The following is an 18,260-nucleotide window of genomic DNA, read 5'->3' as shown; positions in this document are numbered from 1 at the left end:
CTTATAAGGATGAGAATCTTTGGCAGGATAATCAGATACTTTACGAAAATGATAATCTACAAAACAATGGCTACACAAATGCGTGCAGATGGAACTTTTTCAATCCAGGAAAGTGGTGTGTCAATTTTGTTAGCTTAGGATAGTTGTGAATCTCAATATCCCTCCCTTCAACTCCAGAAGAAGACCACTCCTCCCATTGTAACATGCTGTCAAACTTTAAAGTCTCCAAGGATGGAAAAGGCATAGCAGAAGAACACCCACCCCCGCAGAACTCAATCCCTATTATTTTTATTCTATCCATTCCTTCAACTGTGAGGTTTTCGAGAGAGGGTAGTCACCCAAGTGGTGGCAGAGAACTACAATTTCTACAATTAGTTAAGTGTCAGAAGAATCTGATTAGATTCAGCTTCCAGCTTGCGTCTCAGAGTTTCAGTAGCAAGCTCATCCAATATGTCCTCTGCATCATAAAGAGCATCTCTAGCCATGTGCAGCCACTTCTCCACTGGAGGGCTATGGAATTGCTTCTCCTCAGCATTATTAAGCAATGCAATGACAGTCAGCAATGTGATCTTCAGCTTTTCCAGCAAGTCATCAAACTTCTGTTAGTAAGTCTATGAACTCGCGGGGAGCCAATCTGTCAAACAGCACTTGAAGGAAATCAGAGAGAAAAACCTCTCCAACAGCCATGATTATCAAACCAGATACCAAAAACAAGAATAAAGAAAGACAATGCATAGAGAAGTGGAGATGAAACTGAATATGATACAATGATTGTTTTTGTTGACCTTACTGATTTAAATCCCATAATATCTAATATTATGTAACAAATAAATAAAAATTTTAATCTTTTTTTTTTTTTCGTGATAATTAGGCTGCCATGAAGCCAAAGAGGTCACCCTTCTCTTTAAATAATTGAAAGATACCAAAAATAGTGACACAGTAATCCAAAACTAGAGATATTAATTGTTCAATGCAAAATTAAGCAGTCAAACAAGACTATGTCTTCCAATGGTGGTTCAAAAAGCCTCAATCAAACACAAGTCTCATGCTTCTGTTTTTGGAGTTATTGCCAGTATAGATAATAATAAAAAAGAGTTCCAAAAAAAAAGGAAGAAGAAGAAGACTAGTGGTGGAAAGTATTACTATAAGTTAGCTAACAGTCACTGGTCAATGCATCTGTGTCACAGAGGCATATTTAGATGCTGCTAACAAAAACAGTGAGTCTGTGTAGTCAAGACTAATACAAACTAAAACATGCCCCCCCATGGATTTAACATCTTACAAGATTTATAAGCACATTTTAACAAATAAGTAGTGGACACTTTCCCCAAGTTCACTGCCCAAAAAAAATTCTTGCCTCTTCTAATCTACCAAAGACTTACAATTGAACATGCCACAAGTCAATTAGGAAATTCAATTTCATATTAGGTGCTTCTTAATTTAAAAATTTTAATTGGTAATACCCCAACTTAAGGGAAAATAGTCAAAATACCCTTTTAATCACAAACACAAAATCTAATTAATTATTAGCTTTTGATCATCATATCCATTATCCAATGAAAGGTTCAAACCTGTAATTGGGCATTTCAATTTCCTATATGCATCTTGGTAAAAATATTTAAATCATCAAAAGCCTCAAATTTGGTCAAAGTCTTAGCAATTTACTTATTTGACTTCCCTCAAAAATTTTATGATTCCCCCCAGTTGAAGTTATAAAACCCAAATTATATGCTCCAATCACATTGTTTTCAATCCAATTTAATGAAACCACTACCAGATTAAAAAGGCCTAATATAATGTTGAAAATTAATCCCTAAACCCAATTAGATCACTATAATGTGATCATTGCAGTCACTGGCCAAACTAAGGGTTATACTCATCAACCATGAACCTTAATCATTAAATTTAGTGGAACAACAGCGAAAAAAAAAAAAAAAAAACCTTAATGTGTAAGCCAAACCCTAAAAAAGCTACGATTTTTTTTTTTGGGTAAAAAAATAAAATATATAAAATAAATATTTGGCTCAATGTATAGTTATGATTAATTTGGAAGAAATTATAAGTGGAGCAGAAAATACCCAAATTAATCTAAGAATCTCAACCTAACTCCAACTTTGAAAGCAAAATCTTGATTAAAAATAAATTGAGTAAAACAATGATTAAAAACCGATTGGGGAAAAAAAAAAAAGAAGGAAATTGGACCCAATGGAATCCTGGGCCTTATGTGACATATTTCTGATGCTTCTCTGCTAAGACAAAGCGTGGTAAGAGCAGTAACATTCTTAATATGAACACACTTTTTAAGAGCCCAACCCATGTAACAATATACTTTAAAGAATATTAAGCAGTATTCACAAAAGGAATATATATATATATATATATATATTAAATGGGTATTTTGTGAAATTTGATTTAAAAATGGGTATTTTAGGATTTTTATTTTACATGATGGAAATTCTACTCTATCTTAATCTGTATATATGTGTGTGAAGCTCCAACTTGAAGTATAAGTAGAATGACCATCGTGTCAAAGGTGTGATGTGGTAGTATTTTGGGAAATTCTTATTATGCTGTAATGACCATTACAGCGTACCAAACGTGCCCTTTGTATTTAAACCAAACCCTAAAAGCAAAGATTTAAATTTTAATAATTAATTAAAAAATAATATTCGGCTCAATTTATAGTTTAAATCTTCAATCTAAAATCTCAACTACATGGTTTAATGATAGTTGGAAGAAATTAAATTGGAACAAAAAAAATACCCAAAATCAGGGCATTAACCTAACCTTAACTTTGAAATTTCCTTAATTCCCACAAGATCAATCTAATTTAAGAAAATTTCAAGTCAACTATTGAAATAAAAGTCTTGATTAAAATATCAGAGAGTAAGAGAGGCAAGGAAATAGAAACGGTTCCAAAGGCTCAATTTAGTGTTTGTTTGGATTGGTGTTTGCGATTTTTTTTTTTTAAAGTCCAGCGCCTCTTGCACTGTTCATGGGATATGAATAATGCAAACAGGCAAATGAACAGTGATTTTATTAATGAACAGTAACCGAAATATTTTTTTTTTTTTATTGTTTTCAATTTTCAATTTTCAGTTTTCTATAAAATAAGCGGTATCCAAATGCACACTTAGACAATGCAATTTAGAATGATAATATAGTTATTTGCCGAATGTCCATGCAATTAGGGATGGGGCTATTCCTAGGCTCCTAGGCTTTAGGGGGCAACCCTTTAAAATATATTATACACTTACCACCTCTTTAAAATATCATTAATCATTTTAAATGTCATAAAAAATTTATAAATTTAAAATATTATTTATTTCTGAAAACTTAATTAGGATTGGCTTGTTACCATATTTTCTCTCTGCACTAGATTTTTCATTATTATTTTTATATCAAAAACTCTTCACTTGGTTCATAATTCATTATTAGATATACATGAATTAAATGGGTTCTAATTAACTCAATTTGAAAAGTCTCTTAATAGATGTCATAAGTTGAAATGAGCTCTAAAATAAATAAATAAATAAAACAAATACATGCATGGTTTAATATTATTTATAAGTTTACACTTTTTATTTTATCAGGTATATGTTTACTCTTTAAAAGAATGGTTGTTTTTGCCAAATATTACTTGAAACTTGTGCTTGTTAAACTCGATATAACTAAATAAATTTAGGGAGAATTTTCTTTGTAAATTATTTTTGTAAAAATAGAATAGTTGAGGGGAAAAAAAAAAAAAAAGCCTTAGAAGAGGGGTAAAGGAATATTATATATATGTTGACACTATTTTAGAGGAATAAAATGTTTCTTTGTAAATTATTTTTGTAAAAACAGAATATTTGAGGGAAAAAAAAACCTTAGAAGAAGGGTAAAAGAATATTATACATATGTTGACACTATTTTAGAGGAATAAAAGGATACGCTTTAGAAGAAAGAGTANATTATATATATGTTGACACTATTTTAGAGGAATAAAATGTTTCTTTGTAAATTATTTTTGTAAAAACAGAATATTTGAGGAAAAAAAAACCTTAGAAGAAGGGTAAAAGAATATTATACATATGTTGACACTATTTTAGAGGAATAAAAGGATACGCTTTAGAAGAAAGAGTAAAAAAGAGAAGAGATTGACAAAAAGCTGGAGGTCGGACGGTGGATTTACTGGGACTGAAGTCAAGATGTGTTCCTTCCATAGGTTGCTCTTACTAAAGGGCACAATCACTCGTTCTAGCTGGACTGTACCTATATAAACAGTAAAATTATTTAATTATTAGGCGATGTGGGATCAATATGCATGGTTTAAGTTTTTTTTTTTTTTTTTTTTTTTCAAAGGTGCTTTACTCGCTTAAATTTTGATGGGGAAGTTACAATTTTGATTCTTATTTTAAAAGTAATTCTTCATTTGATTTTAAAATACACATTGATAATTATAGTAAGACAGTCGTTATTGTTACAAATTATATTCCATCTCAAGCAAAAAAAATATTGCTATTCCATGCTTGCCATGCAATTAAAAATCAATTACTATCATTTTAGACTATATATAAACAGCTCTATCTTTTTACAATTTTTGACTATGTTTTACCAGAATTTGGAAACGATGCTCAAATCTTCTATACTTCAATTTTCTCTAAGGTTCTCGATTTTTTTTAAATTATTATTATTATTATTATTATTAAAGCTTAATCAATTATATTTCTTTTATTTTTAAATTTTTTATTGACTAGTGTAAACTTTAGACACTTTATAAATTATCATGACTAGTCTTTTAAATATCCATAGCAAACCTTATAGTTTTGGGATTAAGGTTTAGTCGTTGTTATTGTTTTAACGTTAATATCTTTCATGATAGATATAAAATGAATTTGATATTTATGAAAAAGCAATTTTCATCCCTGAGAGTAAAACCTGATCAATGTTTTTCATGATAGTGTTGAAATTTTGAGAACTTAAAAGAGGAATGCAATTACTGCTATCCTAATCATGCTTTCTAAACATGTAAAACAAGTATTTTTAAAACTAAATAAAGCAGTGCTTATAGGCCAGCAGAGTAGTATTGTACACTAAATAGTAGATCAGTTCTATTGCACATTTCTGCAAATGTAAAGCAAGTAATTCTACTATATTAGTTTGTTAATGGACCCGAAATATCAATAAAGGACTTGCAAAATATGGATATATTTAACAAATGCATGACGAACCCAAATCTCAGAAGACGTGGAAAAACTGGTCTATATATCTCCTCTGTTAATGTCATTGTGCAACCTGCTCAAGGCCCTGGCTGCCAATTTCAGTTGCAACCTATTTTAGAAGACATTTGCTAGCTGCAAATCACATCAGGAAGCTTTTTGGTTTGTTATGGCACCAGGAGTGTAGAGGCTTTGTTGCTGAGGTTGCTATGTCTTTAATTAGACTCATAAGGATCTAGGCTATTTTTTTTTTCCTTATTCATTTTGATGCTTGTAATTACTAGCCCCGTGACCGTTTCCTCTTAATTGTTAATATATCAGGAAACGAGTGCAACAAGGGGTACCAAGGTGCAAGCTATTTCAGTTAACTCAAAGTATTTCATGACATTCAGAACTGACATTATTCTGTATTGTTAGTAGATTATTGTAAAGGACTATGAATGTCCTTTAGCATGCGGAAATTAAATTTCAATGTAGCAGAAATTGGAGAAATTTTAACAGTGAAGAATGCTAACCCTATGTGGTGCTAGAATAGGGCCGATGGGTTCCTTTATTAGAACTTTGTTTCTTTTTATTTTTGTTTCGAATTGGTCGGGTGTTCTTTTACCTTGGAAAATCATAGAGTTACCTCACGGGGAATTAACATTTGCCAATTTAGGGTGTGAAGTGTGAGCAGAGCTCCCTAGAATGAAGTATGATAAGCACTGTGCGAGAAACTATGGAGTTCACACCTGCTAGCTAGAGTGAGAATTAGTTGTCCACAAAAGGGGTAAGTTGCTGGAAAGCTTGTGCTACTTCCAGGGAGTTTCAAGACCTACTTGAGATTAGTGCTAAGAAATTTGGGATCGTGCCCGCTAAGGTTCTAACCATCACATTGAAGGATGCTAAATAAAAAAGGAGGAAAAAAATAAAGATAAAATTCAATATATGCATGTACCAAAAGCATCCATTGGTTTGAGAGCTTTTGCTGTTAGATTCCTAAATTCCAAGATAACTGACAAAAATAAGGTGGTCACCATCTCTAATGGCTTCTATATCATCAATTTCAGCTCCATCTTTACTTAGGACCTTCGAAGGCAGGATCCCAAATTTCTTTGCAGCAATATCAAGTAGCTCTTGAAAACTCCCTGGAAGTAGCACAAGTTTTCCACTAGCTTGTTCTTTTTCTGGACAAATGATGGTCACTCTAGCAGCTAATAAGATCAGAAGTGGAAGCATGTCACACACCAGAACTGTCCTGCCATTGCTGTCCAATTCATTTGGATCGAGACCCTGTTTCAACAGCTGTTGTAACAACATGTCATCTCCCCTAAGAGCTGCAAAGCATAGACTAAGAGGTAGGTCCATTCTACCACGAGCTAGCATGTTCTCTGTCTCCACTAAAACTTGTGACATTATTGGGTCATTAAGATCTTTCAAATGCTGCCCACCAAGAAGAAAAGGCATGTAGCACATAATATGTTAAAGTTTGTCATATGTATAATCAAAATTACTTCACATTACACAAGTTCTTTATATTATACAAAACCAGCATCTACTAAGCTTCATCAAAGACTAGGGAAATGGGATGAAAATCTTGTACCATAAGGACACAATTTAAAGTGTAGTTCCAAGTTAGAAAAGGCAGCAAGGGTGCAGATTAGTCTAAGTAAAAAAAGAGTTTCTACATTGATAAAGGTTTAGATGTCATGAGATACTATAACTTCACAGACCTGAAGGAGATTATTCATTATTATTGTCCCATCTCCAACATTGGACTGAACAATATTAAAGAATGTGGCACGGTTTAGCCTCAGTAGCTGGCTCAATCTTTTGGTCCGCACTGTAAATAGCTGTGGCCTATAACAAAGTACCCCAATCTCTCCACAAAGATCACCGGCTTTTGCCTCTCCAACAACCTGCAATCATTTTTCATTATTTCATCAGTCAGCTTCTTGTATATCATGTACACCAGGAAAGATGTTTGAATTTCTCATGCATCCATTTAAAGCTGTTCAGAAAATTTGAGAGATCATACTTGCCTGTTCAACTCCATTTTTGAAGACCAATAGCTCCTGTGATGCAATTCAGAAAGGAAATTGCAATTCTCAATTGGAAAAAAAAAAATTGCAAAACAATAGTGCAGCTATATTTAAATTAACCAAAAAAAAAAAAAAATCAGGATTTTAAGATTTTGAGAAACAAATAACCCTGAATTATTACCACAGCACCAGTGACAAGTATGTAGAAGTCCGTAGGTGCTTCATTCTGCAAGATCACATCTTCCTTAGGAGGAAAATATTCAGGTTTCATCTCCGAGACCTTTGAAATTTATATGAAGAAAAAATTAGTCATGCAAACATTTATTCAAAAGAGGCCGTGCAAAAATCAATTTAAGGAGAAGCATTCAAAGATTAGAAGTTGAGGCAGCTTTTAAGGAATTATTACCAGCTGGAAAAGCAAATCATTTGAAATCCCTTGAAACAAGTACACCTTATCCACAAGTGAGTAAAAAAGATTATTAGAAATGCTTGACCGGATGGCTTTAGGAAGGGAATCAAAAGTCTCTTGCTGCTGGAGCCCCTCAGAGTCTGTTCTGAACTTCAAACTTAAATGGGCAAGCATCTGTTCTTGCAAACGAAGAGGCAGTCGGTTCCTCTTAGCAAAACTTGTGGCAGCTTGAATGGTATCCCTCTGGAAATCAGTCACAGAAGACAAGGAAATGGTATTAAGAATGTACCAGGAATCTAAATCTAACTCTTTACGTTTATATGTATGGCTGAGTATCACTCTCAATTAGTACAGTTTTTACTCACATATTTACTGGTCCGACTGGCCCCATTGACAACCAAGTTTGTCATGTTTCCAATTAAATATGATGTCAATCCAAGGTTACAAAGCATGAAGAATATGTCAAAGATCATCTCCCTTGTATTCACTGCATGTAAATCACCATAGCCAACAGTAGTTAGAGTAGTGATGGCCCAGTAAATCGCCATCACATAGGAGATCCACAATTCCTGTTCGAGGAAGTTGTTATCCATTGATGTTCCAATCCATGTTTTTTTGGGGTTACCATAACGTGATGCCAGAAGATAAAAGAAACATCCAGAACAATGAATCCAGAAAAGTGTAACCTGTATAAACAATATCCAAATCATAAGACAATTACGTTGTGCATGCTTTTTCTTTCACCTATAAAAATAGTCCTATTGAGTTATTTAAAAGACTTACACATAGAAGTTTTGTACATCGAACCCAAAAGTAGTTGTAGTTCTTATCTTTTTCCAATCTGTATTGACGAATAAACAAACCCCATGTTAAGACTTAAGACAAAAACAAAATAATGTTCTTTCATATTGTTTTACAATAGCTCGAAGGCATTCATAAGATGGGAAAAACCTTTTTACACCTGGAAAAAAAGGCACTAAATCTTCGGAGACGCCAAAGGCGAAGCATGTTGAATAAGCCATATGACCTTAAAGGTGATGGAGATATCTTCCAAGCAAGCTCAGATGGGATTGTGGATATGACATCAAAGACAAGCCAGGAACATGCATATTTCCATGCTATCTTTCTTGGGTCATCCACAAGTAGGAAGGTTGCTCTATCAAGGTAAGCTACAAAGAAACTAATGATAATATCCATAGCAAAGAATGCATTGACAACATTATCAGCTATGGAGAGAGGTGCATGTGGCTTCTTATGGAATCCGAATTCAAACGGCGACACCCAAGCGGTATAGATGACCAGAAAAACAAGGAAATTTTCCCAAATCCTGCGATAACCAATGTAATATTAGCTGAGCTTAGCAAAAAAAATATTGTTATTTCAAATTTTAGACAGAAATTTGTTAATCTTAGTAAGAATGCATGTCATATATTGTTTATTTTATTTTATAGATATAATAGAATTTAAACACAAATTTGTGGAAGTAGGAGTGGGAGAGTCAATCCCAAGTCTCCCTTATTTGACAACACTTTCTTTTTAGCATGAATATATAAGAGTTATTATCAGGTCAGAGGTCTCTCTTATTTTGGCAATAAGACTCTTTAAAATCAACTTAAACCCAAATGTGTCATTGTTTAAAATTTAAAACTTTAGACCTGACCTCTTATATAATTTCAACAATATTTCAAGAGAAGAAAAAATTTTCTCCAAAAAAAAATGCAAATTAATGACAACCAGCCACTAGTTTCTCACTTTTAGAATACCAATCCAATACTGAATTTTTAAAATAATAATAATAATCTTGATTTTTATACATATCTTTTTAGGGGGGGAGTGTCATTTGAATTGTAGCTTATTTATGGAGGGGAAAAAAAAAGAAACTCATTATTGAGAGAAAAGCAATAAAATTGTATTTTGAAAAAGCTATAAAGCTTTTTTGGCATAAAATTAACTAAATAGTTCAAAAAGAATACCTTTTAGACCATTTAAGGAGAAATTTTTTACCCAGATTGGAAAAATACATCAACTAAAAACCATTTACTAAAAAGTAGAACTAAGAAAATGCATAAAATAATAATATTAAGAAAATAAAACAAAGAATATAATATATATATATATATATTATAGAACTCAGAAAGAATCAAAAGTGGGAGTGGCAAAATCTAAAATGAACTCATGTCATACTTGGGTTGACACATATAATCTGTTTAATAAATAAATACGTGTCCATCACATAAAATCTATTTATTCCGTCTAACTAAATTTTAATTTATTAATATACTTTTCAAAATCCTAAGCATATAAACTTATTAGTTTTTGTGGTTTATTTTATTTAATATATTGTGATTTTTGATATCAAGATATGTTTTAGTTATAAATAATTATTTGTGATACTATTAGTTATGAATTTGATATAAAAAAAAAATAAAAAAATAATCTGATCTTAGCCGTTTAACGGTCATCCCTAATCAAAAGTCAAAACCTTTCTTTTCAGAATACTCAGATTTAAACATGCACACATAAACAGAAAAAATAGTATAGAGCAAAACAAATAATAAATAAATTAAATTCTAGTTTAGAAAAAAAAAATCCAAAAAAATAAATACATGAATGTCAAGAACAAGAACAAAATGGTAGGTAAACTCAAATTTCAACAATCCAGCATAAACCAGAAAGATTAACCCAATAAAAATCATTCATATTATTAATACAGAAAAAATCAAACCAGTAAAAAAAATATATAACCAGTCTTTTATATATATATATATATATATAGAAAACACATATGAATGTAAAGGAAACAAAAAGTCACAAGCCCACAAAGAAAAACCAAGAATCAAATCACTTTTGCACCTGTAACGGCGGTCATAGGGTGATATGATGAACCTCTTGAGCTTGATTCTGCGTGCACTACTTCCTCCAAGAGAAGGCAAAATCCCTGTTGAGAAACTGTAGTGGCTACCATCCATTGACAACTGTTCAATATCTTCTTGTCTGCGCAGTGAACCCTTACAGAGTCCACTGTTTATTAGAGCCTCCATTGTTATAAGACAAACCAAGAAAAAAAAGGAGCACTATTTGTATTAACTTTTCTTGTACGTACGTACACAGCAAATAAAGACACCTTCTCTCTCTCTGTCTCTCTTTCTTGTGTATGTGTTGCCAATGTGTTACGACAATGCTTCTTTCTTTGTGTGCTTCTTCAATGCGCTATGTATGGAATAGTTCTGGTCTCCTTTTATAGAATGAGCGATCTCGCTGAATTTCTCTAACACTCACAGTCACAAACACCGGTTTGCTTCCTCTTTTTGACCCTTATATCCCTACTCTAGACAACAACATTTTTTATTTTTTTTTGTTATTATTATTTTAATATTTTTGTTTACAAAAGGTAAACTTAATTTTCTAAACTTTAACTAAGTTTAGTTAAATTATTTTATAAAACTATTTATCCAATAAATTTATATATATATATATATATATATAAAAGACTGGTTATATATTGTGTGTATATATATATATATATAAGACTGGTTATATATTGTTTTTACTGGTTTGATTTTTTTCTGTATTATAGATATGAATGAATTTTTACTGTGTTATTCTTTCTCGTTTAGAGAAATGATATGTCTATAACATTTCTATAACATTTTTACAACAAATCCTAAGTGGCAGGTTGTTATTGGTTGTTATTGTTGGAGCAAAAAAGTAATCTTAGTGTTCGTTTCAAATTTGAACTAATAACAACTAAGCACCTGTGATTTATTGTAAAAATATTGTAAAATTGTTGTAGACGTAACATCTCTCTTCTGGTTTATGCTGGATTATTGAAATTTGAGTTTACCATATTGTTCTTGTTCTTTTAATTTATTTTATTTATTGCTGGCTAGCTGTATAGAACTGATATTATTTGTCATTATGTTTGACATTCTTGTATAAAATATTAAATAGATATGTGGCCTTCTTAGACTATAGGCATCATATGTTGAAGCTTTTTGACCTTAAGGAATCGTTTGGAAGAAGAGAATGGAATGGAATGGAGAGGAATGAAAAGAATAATTTTAAAATATTCTTCCCTTTCCTTTTTTAGTAGTTTTAATGTCATTCCCTTATTTGAGAGTTTAAGTGGGAGGAAATGGAATGAGTAGGAGAGAACACTCATTCATCTCTATTCCCTTAAAATCTCAAATTTTCATTCCCCCCGAAATTGGGAGGAATGAGGGGAATAAAATTAGATTTAATGATTTTTTTACTAAAACTTTAAAAATACCTCTATATGTTCAACCCTTTATTTTAAAATAGAGGTCTAATAATAATATTGTCATAAAATAATTTCATTCCATTTTTTCCATGTTGCTAAGATTACTTATATTCTATTCATTTTTATTCTTTTCCATTCCTTTATTTTAAAACATCCAATCAAGGTTACTTAATTCCATTCTTTTCCATTCATTTCCCTTACTTAAATGCATTCCATTCCATTTTATTAATTTCCATTCCCTTATAATCATTTCATTTCATTTCCTTATGAACTCCCAAATGGAGCCTAAATAGTGTTATACATTAATTTTTCAAATTAAATAATAGTCATAATTTGAAAATACAAGCATGAAAATTTTGAATCTATTTGCTACTCTATGTAGTATACCCTCCTTTCATACAAGGGTGGTCCTACGTGAAGTCCCATACCCTAGCTCCTCTCATACAAGGGTGGTCCTACTTGAGGGATCTTGCACATAAGATACCTATATATCCTAATGTGAGTGAGAAAGCATAATGGAAGTATAGTGTTGGTGCACTTTTATTGCTTAAGGATTGTTTTCATTTAAACCATAAAATTTTTATTTTGACTTTCTTGTTATTGGTTATTCCATTTCCGTTAGTAAAACACACATTCATAATACTTTTTTTTTTCCTTACAACAATTAAACTCTTGCATTTCATAGAATTTTAGAATTAGTATTGCATGAAATAATTAAACCAGAAGATCTAGAGCACTTGATGGCGAGGTTATTTACTAATATAAATGGACGGTAGAGACAATATTAAAGCAAAATAAATATAACCCGAAATTTTAAGGGTCAAAAACTTTCTCAAAAAAAAAAAAAAAATTTAAGGGTCAAAAATGTACTTTAATCAATAATTTCACAAATTATTATTATTATTATTTTAAATCACAAAAAAAAAAAAAAAAAATGCAAGCCTTCAAGCTGGATATTTTTGCCAATTTAGGGTTCTCTCCTTCCCCCTCCGTTTTTGGAGAGATTTCCTCACACTTGTAAGTGACCTTCGTATCCTGTTAGAAATATGATCAATATTCCAAGCTTTAAGTCAATATGGCCATAAATATCCAGGCTTTACGTCCATACGACCTTAAATAGCAAGCACTGATATATATTCTGAATATATTTTTTCCAATTATTTCGTGACATTTATAGCCCATATACTACTCCTACTGGTTAGGGTTTAGCAACTTTTTTTTTTTTTTTTTTGAGAAAGAGGGTTTAGCAACTTGTACAACATGAAGATTCCTTGCTTTAATTAAAACCATGATTTATATATATATATATATATGTAAAAAAATTTGTAAAATATTTTGTATCTCTAACATTATTCATGATGATATTAGTTGTAGGGTCAATTTTAATTGTTTTCATATTTCGTACAATATTTACCATAGTAAGATCACATCTTTATTAATATGATGAAATTATATACTACATGTTTAGTAATATTTATTAGGAAAAAAAAATAATTGGTCCACAAATAATTAAAGTTTTTATTTATTTTGTCCATATAAGTTCTTTATTTTCAATAGGTCATATTAATATATAGTTTTTTTCTTTGGTCTTTGGAAGCCCATTAGGGCTATGCATAATAGATGTAACCAGTAAACCTCTCCTTGCCTTTTCACCTTCTTTTTTTGGTAGAAACGGAGGTCTTATCTTTTCCTCTCACATACAATAAGAAATTTTTATTTATTTATATATTTATTTGAGTGAAATACAGAAAGAGATGTTATTAATTAGTTGACACATATTTCAAATCTATGTTATATGAAGTTATTAATTTGCACATTTTTGTCTTTAATTAACTTTCGTATCTCCCTTATTTCAAGTAAAACAAACAGACATATATATTTCTTTTCATAATAATCTCATTAGCTAGAATCATTCTCTCATTAAATTAGTGTACAAGAGATTTGCAAAAGGAAATTCCCTATTTAGAGAGATATTATTCCTATACCATGTGGCATGTGCAACTCTCTTGTCTTGAATCTGACAAATTGACAAAGATGCCTACAAGGGAAAATGCTTATTACTTAAAAGCTGAAGTAAATCTTGAGATTTACTACTAGCTGACAGAGACAGTAATGGAATGATAGTAATTACTGATCAATTTTTTGATCAATTTTTTGTCTCTCTTGTGGGTTTTAATTCGTTCAATTAGTAAAACCTCTTATATTATCAAACAAATAAATGACCCGTGTTTAATTTTTTTTTACACCAAACACCAACTAGTGTCTTGGTTTAAGAATAAAAAGTAATCTTTAAGGATAATACATCATTTGTTCAAATCTTATCATATCTAATGGGGAAAAAAAAATTCCTTTTGGTCTCTCTTAAAAATTTAATATAGGTTTTCTATGGAAGTAGTAAGGTAGAGTATTACAACTCCAATCAATATCTATTTATTAGATATGAATTTTGAGAAACTTATCATTAGATTACATTTTCTTCTTAAAGTCCCTCATACTTGCAAAATTTTCAGAAAATCAAAGATTAATAACTATTTCATTAATCAAATATTTAAATTTTAAATTTTTATAATCTAAAATGATGCATAAATAATAAGTTTATAGATCGAATAATAAATAACATCCAGTTAACACGAAATTTGACATGCTTGTTAAAAACATAAATAACAAGCAATTCAAATTCCGGTTAAGTTTTCAAAATAGAGTTTGGTTTAAATCCAATACTTTTTTAAAATGAATTTCTTTTTGTTTTAATGAGAGATTACCACATCACTCACTAACTAAATAAAATGTGGAGATTAAAATTCATTACCACTTGTCATTATATATTTAAAACAAAATGATATGTCTAGTTAAAAAAGTATTGGAGGTAAGCCACACATTTCAAAATATATAATCATGTTATTTATTATTATTATTTTTAATGAGAGTTATAGCTATTGATTGTAACCAAATTTTGCTGTGAAAGGAAATCCTAAAAAAAAAAAATTGGGGTAAGTAATTGAAAATCCTTCGAGACATTGATAACTATGGCCTAAGGCCCTCTTAAGTATGCACCTTCTTTTTGATCTCTTCCAATTGTTCACAAAATGAGTTTCTTTGACATGTACCACATCATCTCACACTTATTATGTCAACACCATATATGATATATACAACACAATTAATTTGATTGCAAACATACTAAAATAATGAGCCCACACCTGCATGCTAGTTAAAGTTAATGTGGAGAATTCAGGTTGATAAAATATGCAGGAAAAAGTATTATTACCAGAAGGACCGAAGCCTGAAAGAAGTACAAGAATATATGGTACTCCTCCTCCTCCACCAGTAGAGATGCATAAGTTGAATGTGGCCATGGGGCTGATTTTCATGAAATTGATATAGCTAGAGTAAGGGTCATTGTTAGAGATTAGAGGGGAGCTTTGATCGTAGAAAATAAGAATAAATTGTAAGGGAGACAGTGGCAATGGCAGAAGCTATATTCCTTTGAAATGATAGTGGAGAACGGAGATACAGGATGTTATAATGGAAAGCTTGCAATTGCAAAAGCTTGGTAATCAAATAAACTCTATATCTTTTTCCTTTAAAAAAAAAAATCGAATTTGTAAACAGTTTGATTGGACTTAAATGATCTTTTTAGTTGTTGTTGAGAATTGACTTTGATTGGACTTGGATGATCCTGTCAAATTTGATCCTCCTGTATAAATTAAATGTTACATTGCAAATTGCATCTTTTGGATTTTGGAGCTTGGACCTTTAACAAATATTTAAATTTTAATAAGGTAAAATATACAACTATACAGTTTGCTCAGGAGGTTGAGGCCCTGCAACATCATGATAAGACACTTTCTTTTTCTATATTTTGATTGGTATTTCACATCGTTTATAATTTGGGATTTAATTATTTATCTTATAGATGGTGATGTTTTTGCTAAGTAAAAGGGACAGGATATGGGTGATGTTTTATTTAGTGAAAAATTAATCTCTCTCCTTACAAATTCAAAAAGAAAAAGAAGTAAGCCTTTTTGAGCACATCCTCCCTATGAAAATATATGTGATACTAATTATATATATATATATATATATGATAGGACTTGAAACTTGTTATATTGCCTCTATAGATCAAGAGATTAATACATCTAATCAACTCTATGGTAAACTTGTGAATCCTCTCCAATCCTTTAACATTTAAAATTTTCCGAAGATGACACTTGTTCTCTTAATATAATGTTAACTAGTGTATAACTTATGCATATGCATGATAAAATTAAAAAAAAAAAAATTACAATTACACATATAGATTCAAATTATACTCTCTCTTTCACTTTTTTTATTTTTTTTATTTTAATTTCTTTTGGATATACACATGAGTTTACTCTTCGTTTTTTTTTTTTATTGGGTTTTTTTATGATTTATTAATGTTAGACTTTTCATCTTTTGCATTTCATTAACTCACCTAGAAAAAAAAAAAAAAAAAAAAAAAAAAAAAAAAAAAAAAAACAACAACAACAACAACAACTAAAATAGGACACGTGGCACAAAATTAAACAACAATTGGAATCCAATTTAAAACCTAATTGGATTAGACTACCACATCATACTATTCCTTTTTCTTTTTTTTTTTAAACATCATTGTTTTCTTTTCTCTTTTAATTTTTTCCCTTGTTCCTATTTTTAACCCTCCTTCCACCTTTAATACCACTAATATTCAGAAAAATGATCTTTTATTTCTATTGTATACAATGAACCTCTCACAACATGTGAGTCATATATATCAATGGTGGGAAAAAAAATGAATAGAAAAATAAATAGTGAGTATCATTTGAAGGAAAAATCGAAAGTATCATAAGATCAACAAGAGTGAAATACACAACAAAAAAGACCAATGCTAGAGACATACAAAATTTTACAACTTGTAAAGATGATAATTTTATGATTGGTATAGTAATTAAGAGAGAGAGAGAGAGAGAGAGAGAGAGAGAGAGAGAGAACAAGTGACTTTTTAAAAAAGTTGTTACAACAAGTGGGGAGGCACCATTAAAACCTTGATCCACTATCATAAGGGAAAGATCAAACAAATATTATGAAGTTACAAGACTTTTGATGATAAAACAAATGACATTTTGTGAACTAAATTACTTCACATTATAAAATAATTGACCATAGTAAGCCATTGGTAAAGTCACTTCTTGTAAAATAAACAATATCTAGTAAAGCATACTCGTTATGAAACGAATGCCATAAATTAAATCTTATAACCTTCACTCTATAACGATTGCTTTTTATACTTCTTGTAAAATAAACAACATCCACTAAAGCGTACTCATTATGAAATGAACGTCATAAAGTAAATCTTATGACCTCCACTCCATAGCGATTGTTTTTTATAATCAAGCCAAGACACTAATTAATTATTTTTATAGACATGTTCGAATCCTAAATTTCTTATTCAACAAAAAACTTTACTAGCTAAGCTAATCAAAACTCAACACTTGAATACAATGATTAATCCATATTAATTTAACCACGACGCGTTCCATGGAGGCTTTGGTTAGAAGTTTTGCTTTGAACATTGTCATAACACTCTTATTTTTATTGGGTGGTGTTTATTACATAATCTATTATATACACTTCAAGTTATGATTTTTGTGCATTTCAAAAGTGTGTGTATAATAATGTGTGTGAAATCCACAACATGCCAATTGACCTATTGTGCATTGGAGCTATGGTTAGGGGCGGCTCCACATTGAAGGCAGGATGGTCACAAGACTACCCTAACTTGGAAAATAATAATTATTATGTATAAATTTAAAAATTTTATGATTTTTTTATCCTTAAAAAGTATTTGTGACCACCCAAAATTATTTTAGGCCCAACATAATTAAACTTTGGACAAAGTTTGACAACAAACTTATTTGTAAACTAAGGCTACAACTCCACTCAATAAATTTTTTTTTATTGAATGTGAATTTTGACAAATCTATCATTGGATCAAATTTTCTTCTTATATCCTCCACATGCTTACAATATTCAAGAAGTTCAAAGATGAATAATTACTTCATCAATTAAATTTTTAAATTTCGAGTTCTTGTAGTCTAAAAGTATATTAAAAAATAAGTTTATGAATCAAATAGTAAATATCATCTAAATGACATAAAATTTGACGTGTGCTTTAAGAATATAAAGAAAATAAAATTGTGGTCTGAATGAAAAATGTACCACTAGACGTTGAATCTATTTTCTGGGGCTGATTTGAATAATCTCCTTTAACAACATGCTTGAAACTTCTTCTTTTAAAAAAAAAAAAATGCAATTCAACAGTTAAATTTTCAAAAATGTAGTCATGTTAATTTATTTAGTGAGAATTACAG

At 30.4% G+C, this 18,260-nt stretch overlaps 1 protein-coding gene across 1 annotated transcript; it reads right to left on the bottom strand.

The window, feature by feature from the left end:
- Positions 1–1,778: 1,778 nt before the first annotated feature.
- On the bottom strand, positions 1,779–10,669 carry LOC111996024 (potassium channel AKT1). Its single transcript, XM_065773915.1, is given in 10 exon segments — positions 1,779–1,863; positions 6,424–6,620; positions 6,911–7,096; positions 7,220–7,252; positions 7,401–7,499; positions 7,626–7,871; positions 7,994–8,314; positions 8,412–8,469; positions 8,590–8,955; positions 10,482–10,669. Coding segments are annotated over 10 exon segments (1,779 nt in total).
- Between the last annotated feature and the right edge of the window lie 7,591 nt (positions 10,670–18,260).

This window comes from Quercus suber, unplaced genomic scaffold (genome assembly GCF_002906115.3).
Source record: "Quercus suber isolate HL8 unplaced genomic scaffold, Cork oak 2.0 scaffold_82, whole genome shotgun sequence".
In the NCBI taxonomy this organism is placed as follows: Eukaryota; Viridiplantae; Streptophyta; class Magnoliopsida; order Fagales; family Fagaceae; genus Quercus; species Quercus suber.
This window is presented reverse-complemented; position numbering and strand designations above follow the sequence as displayed.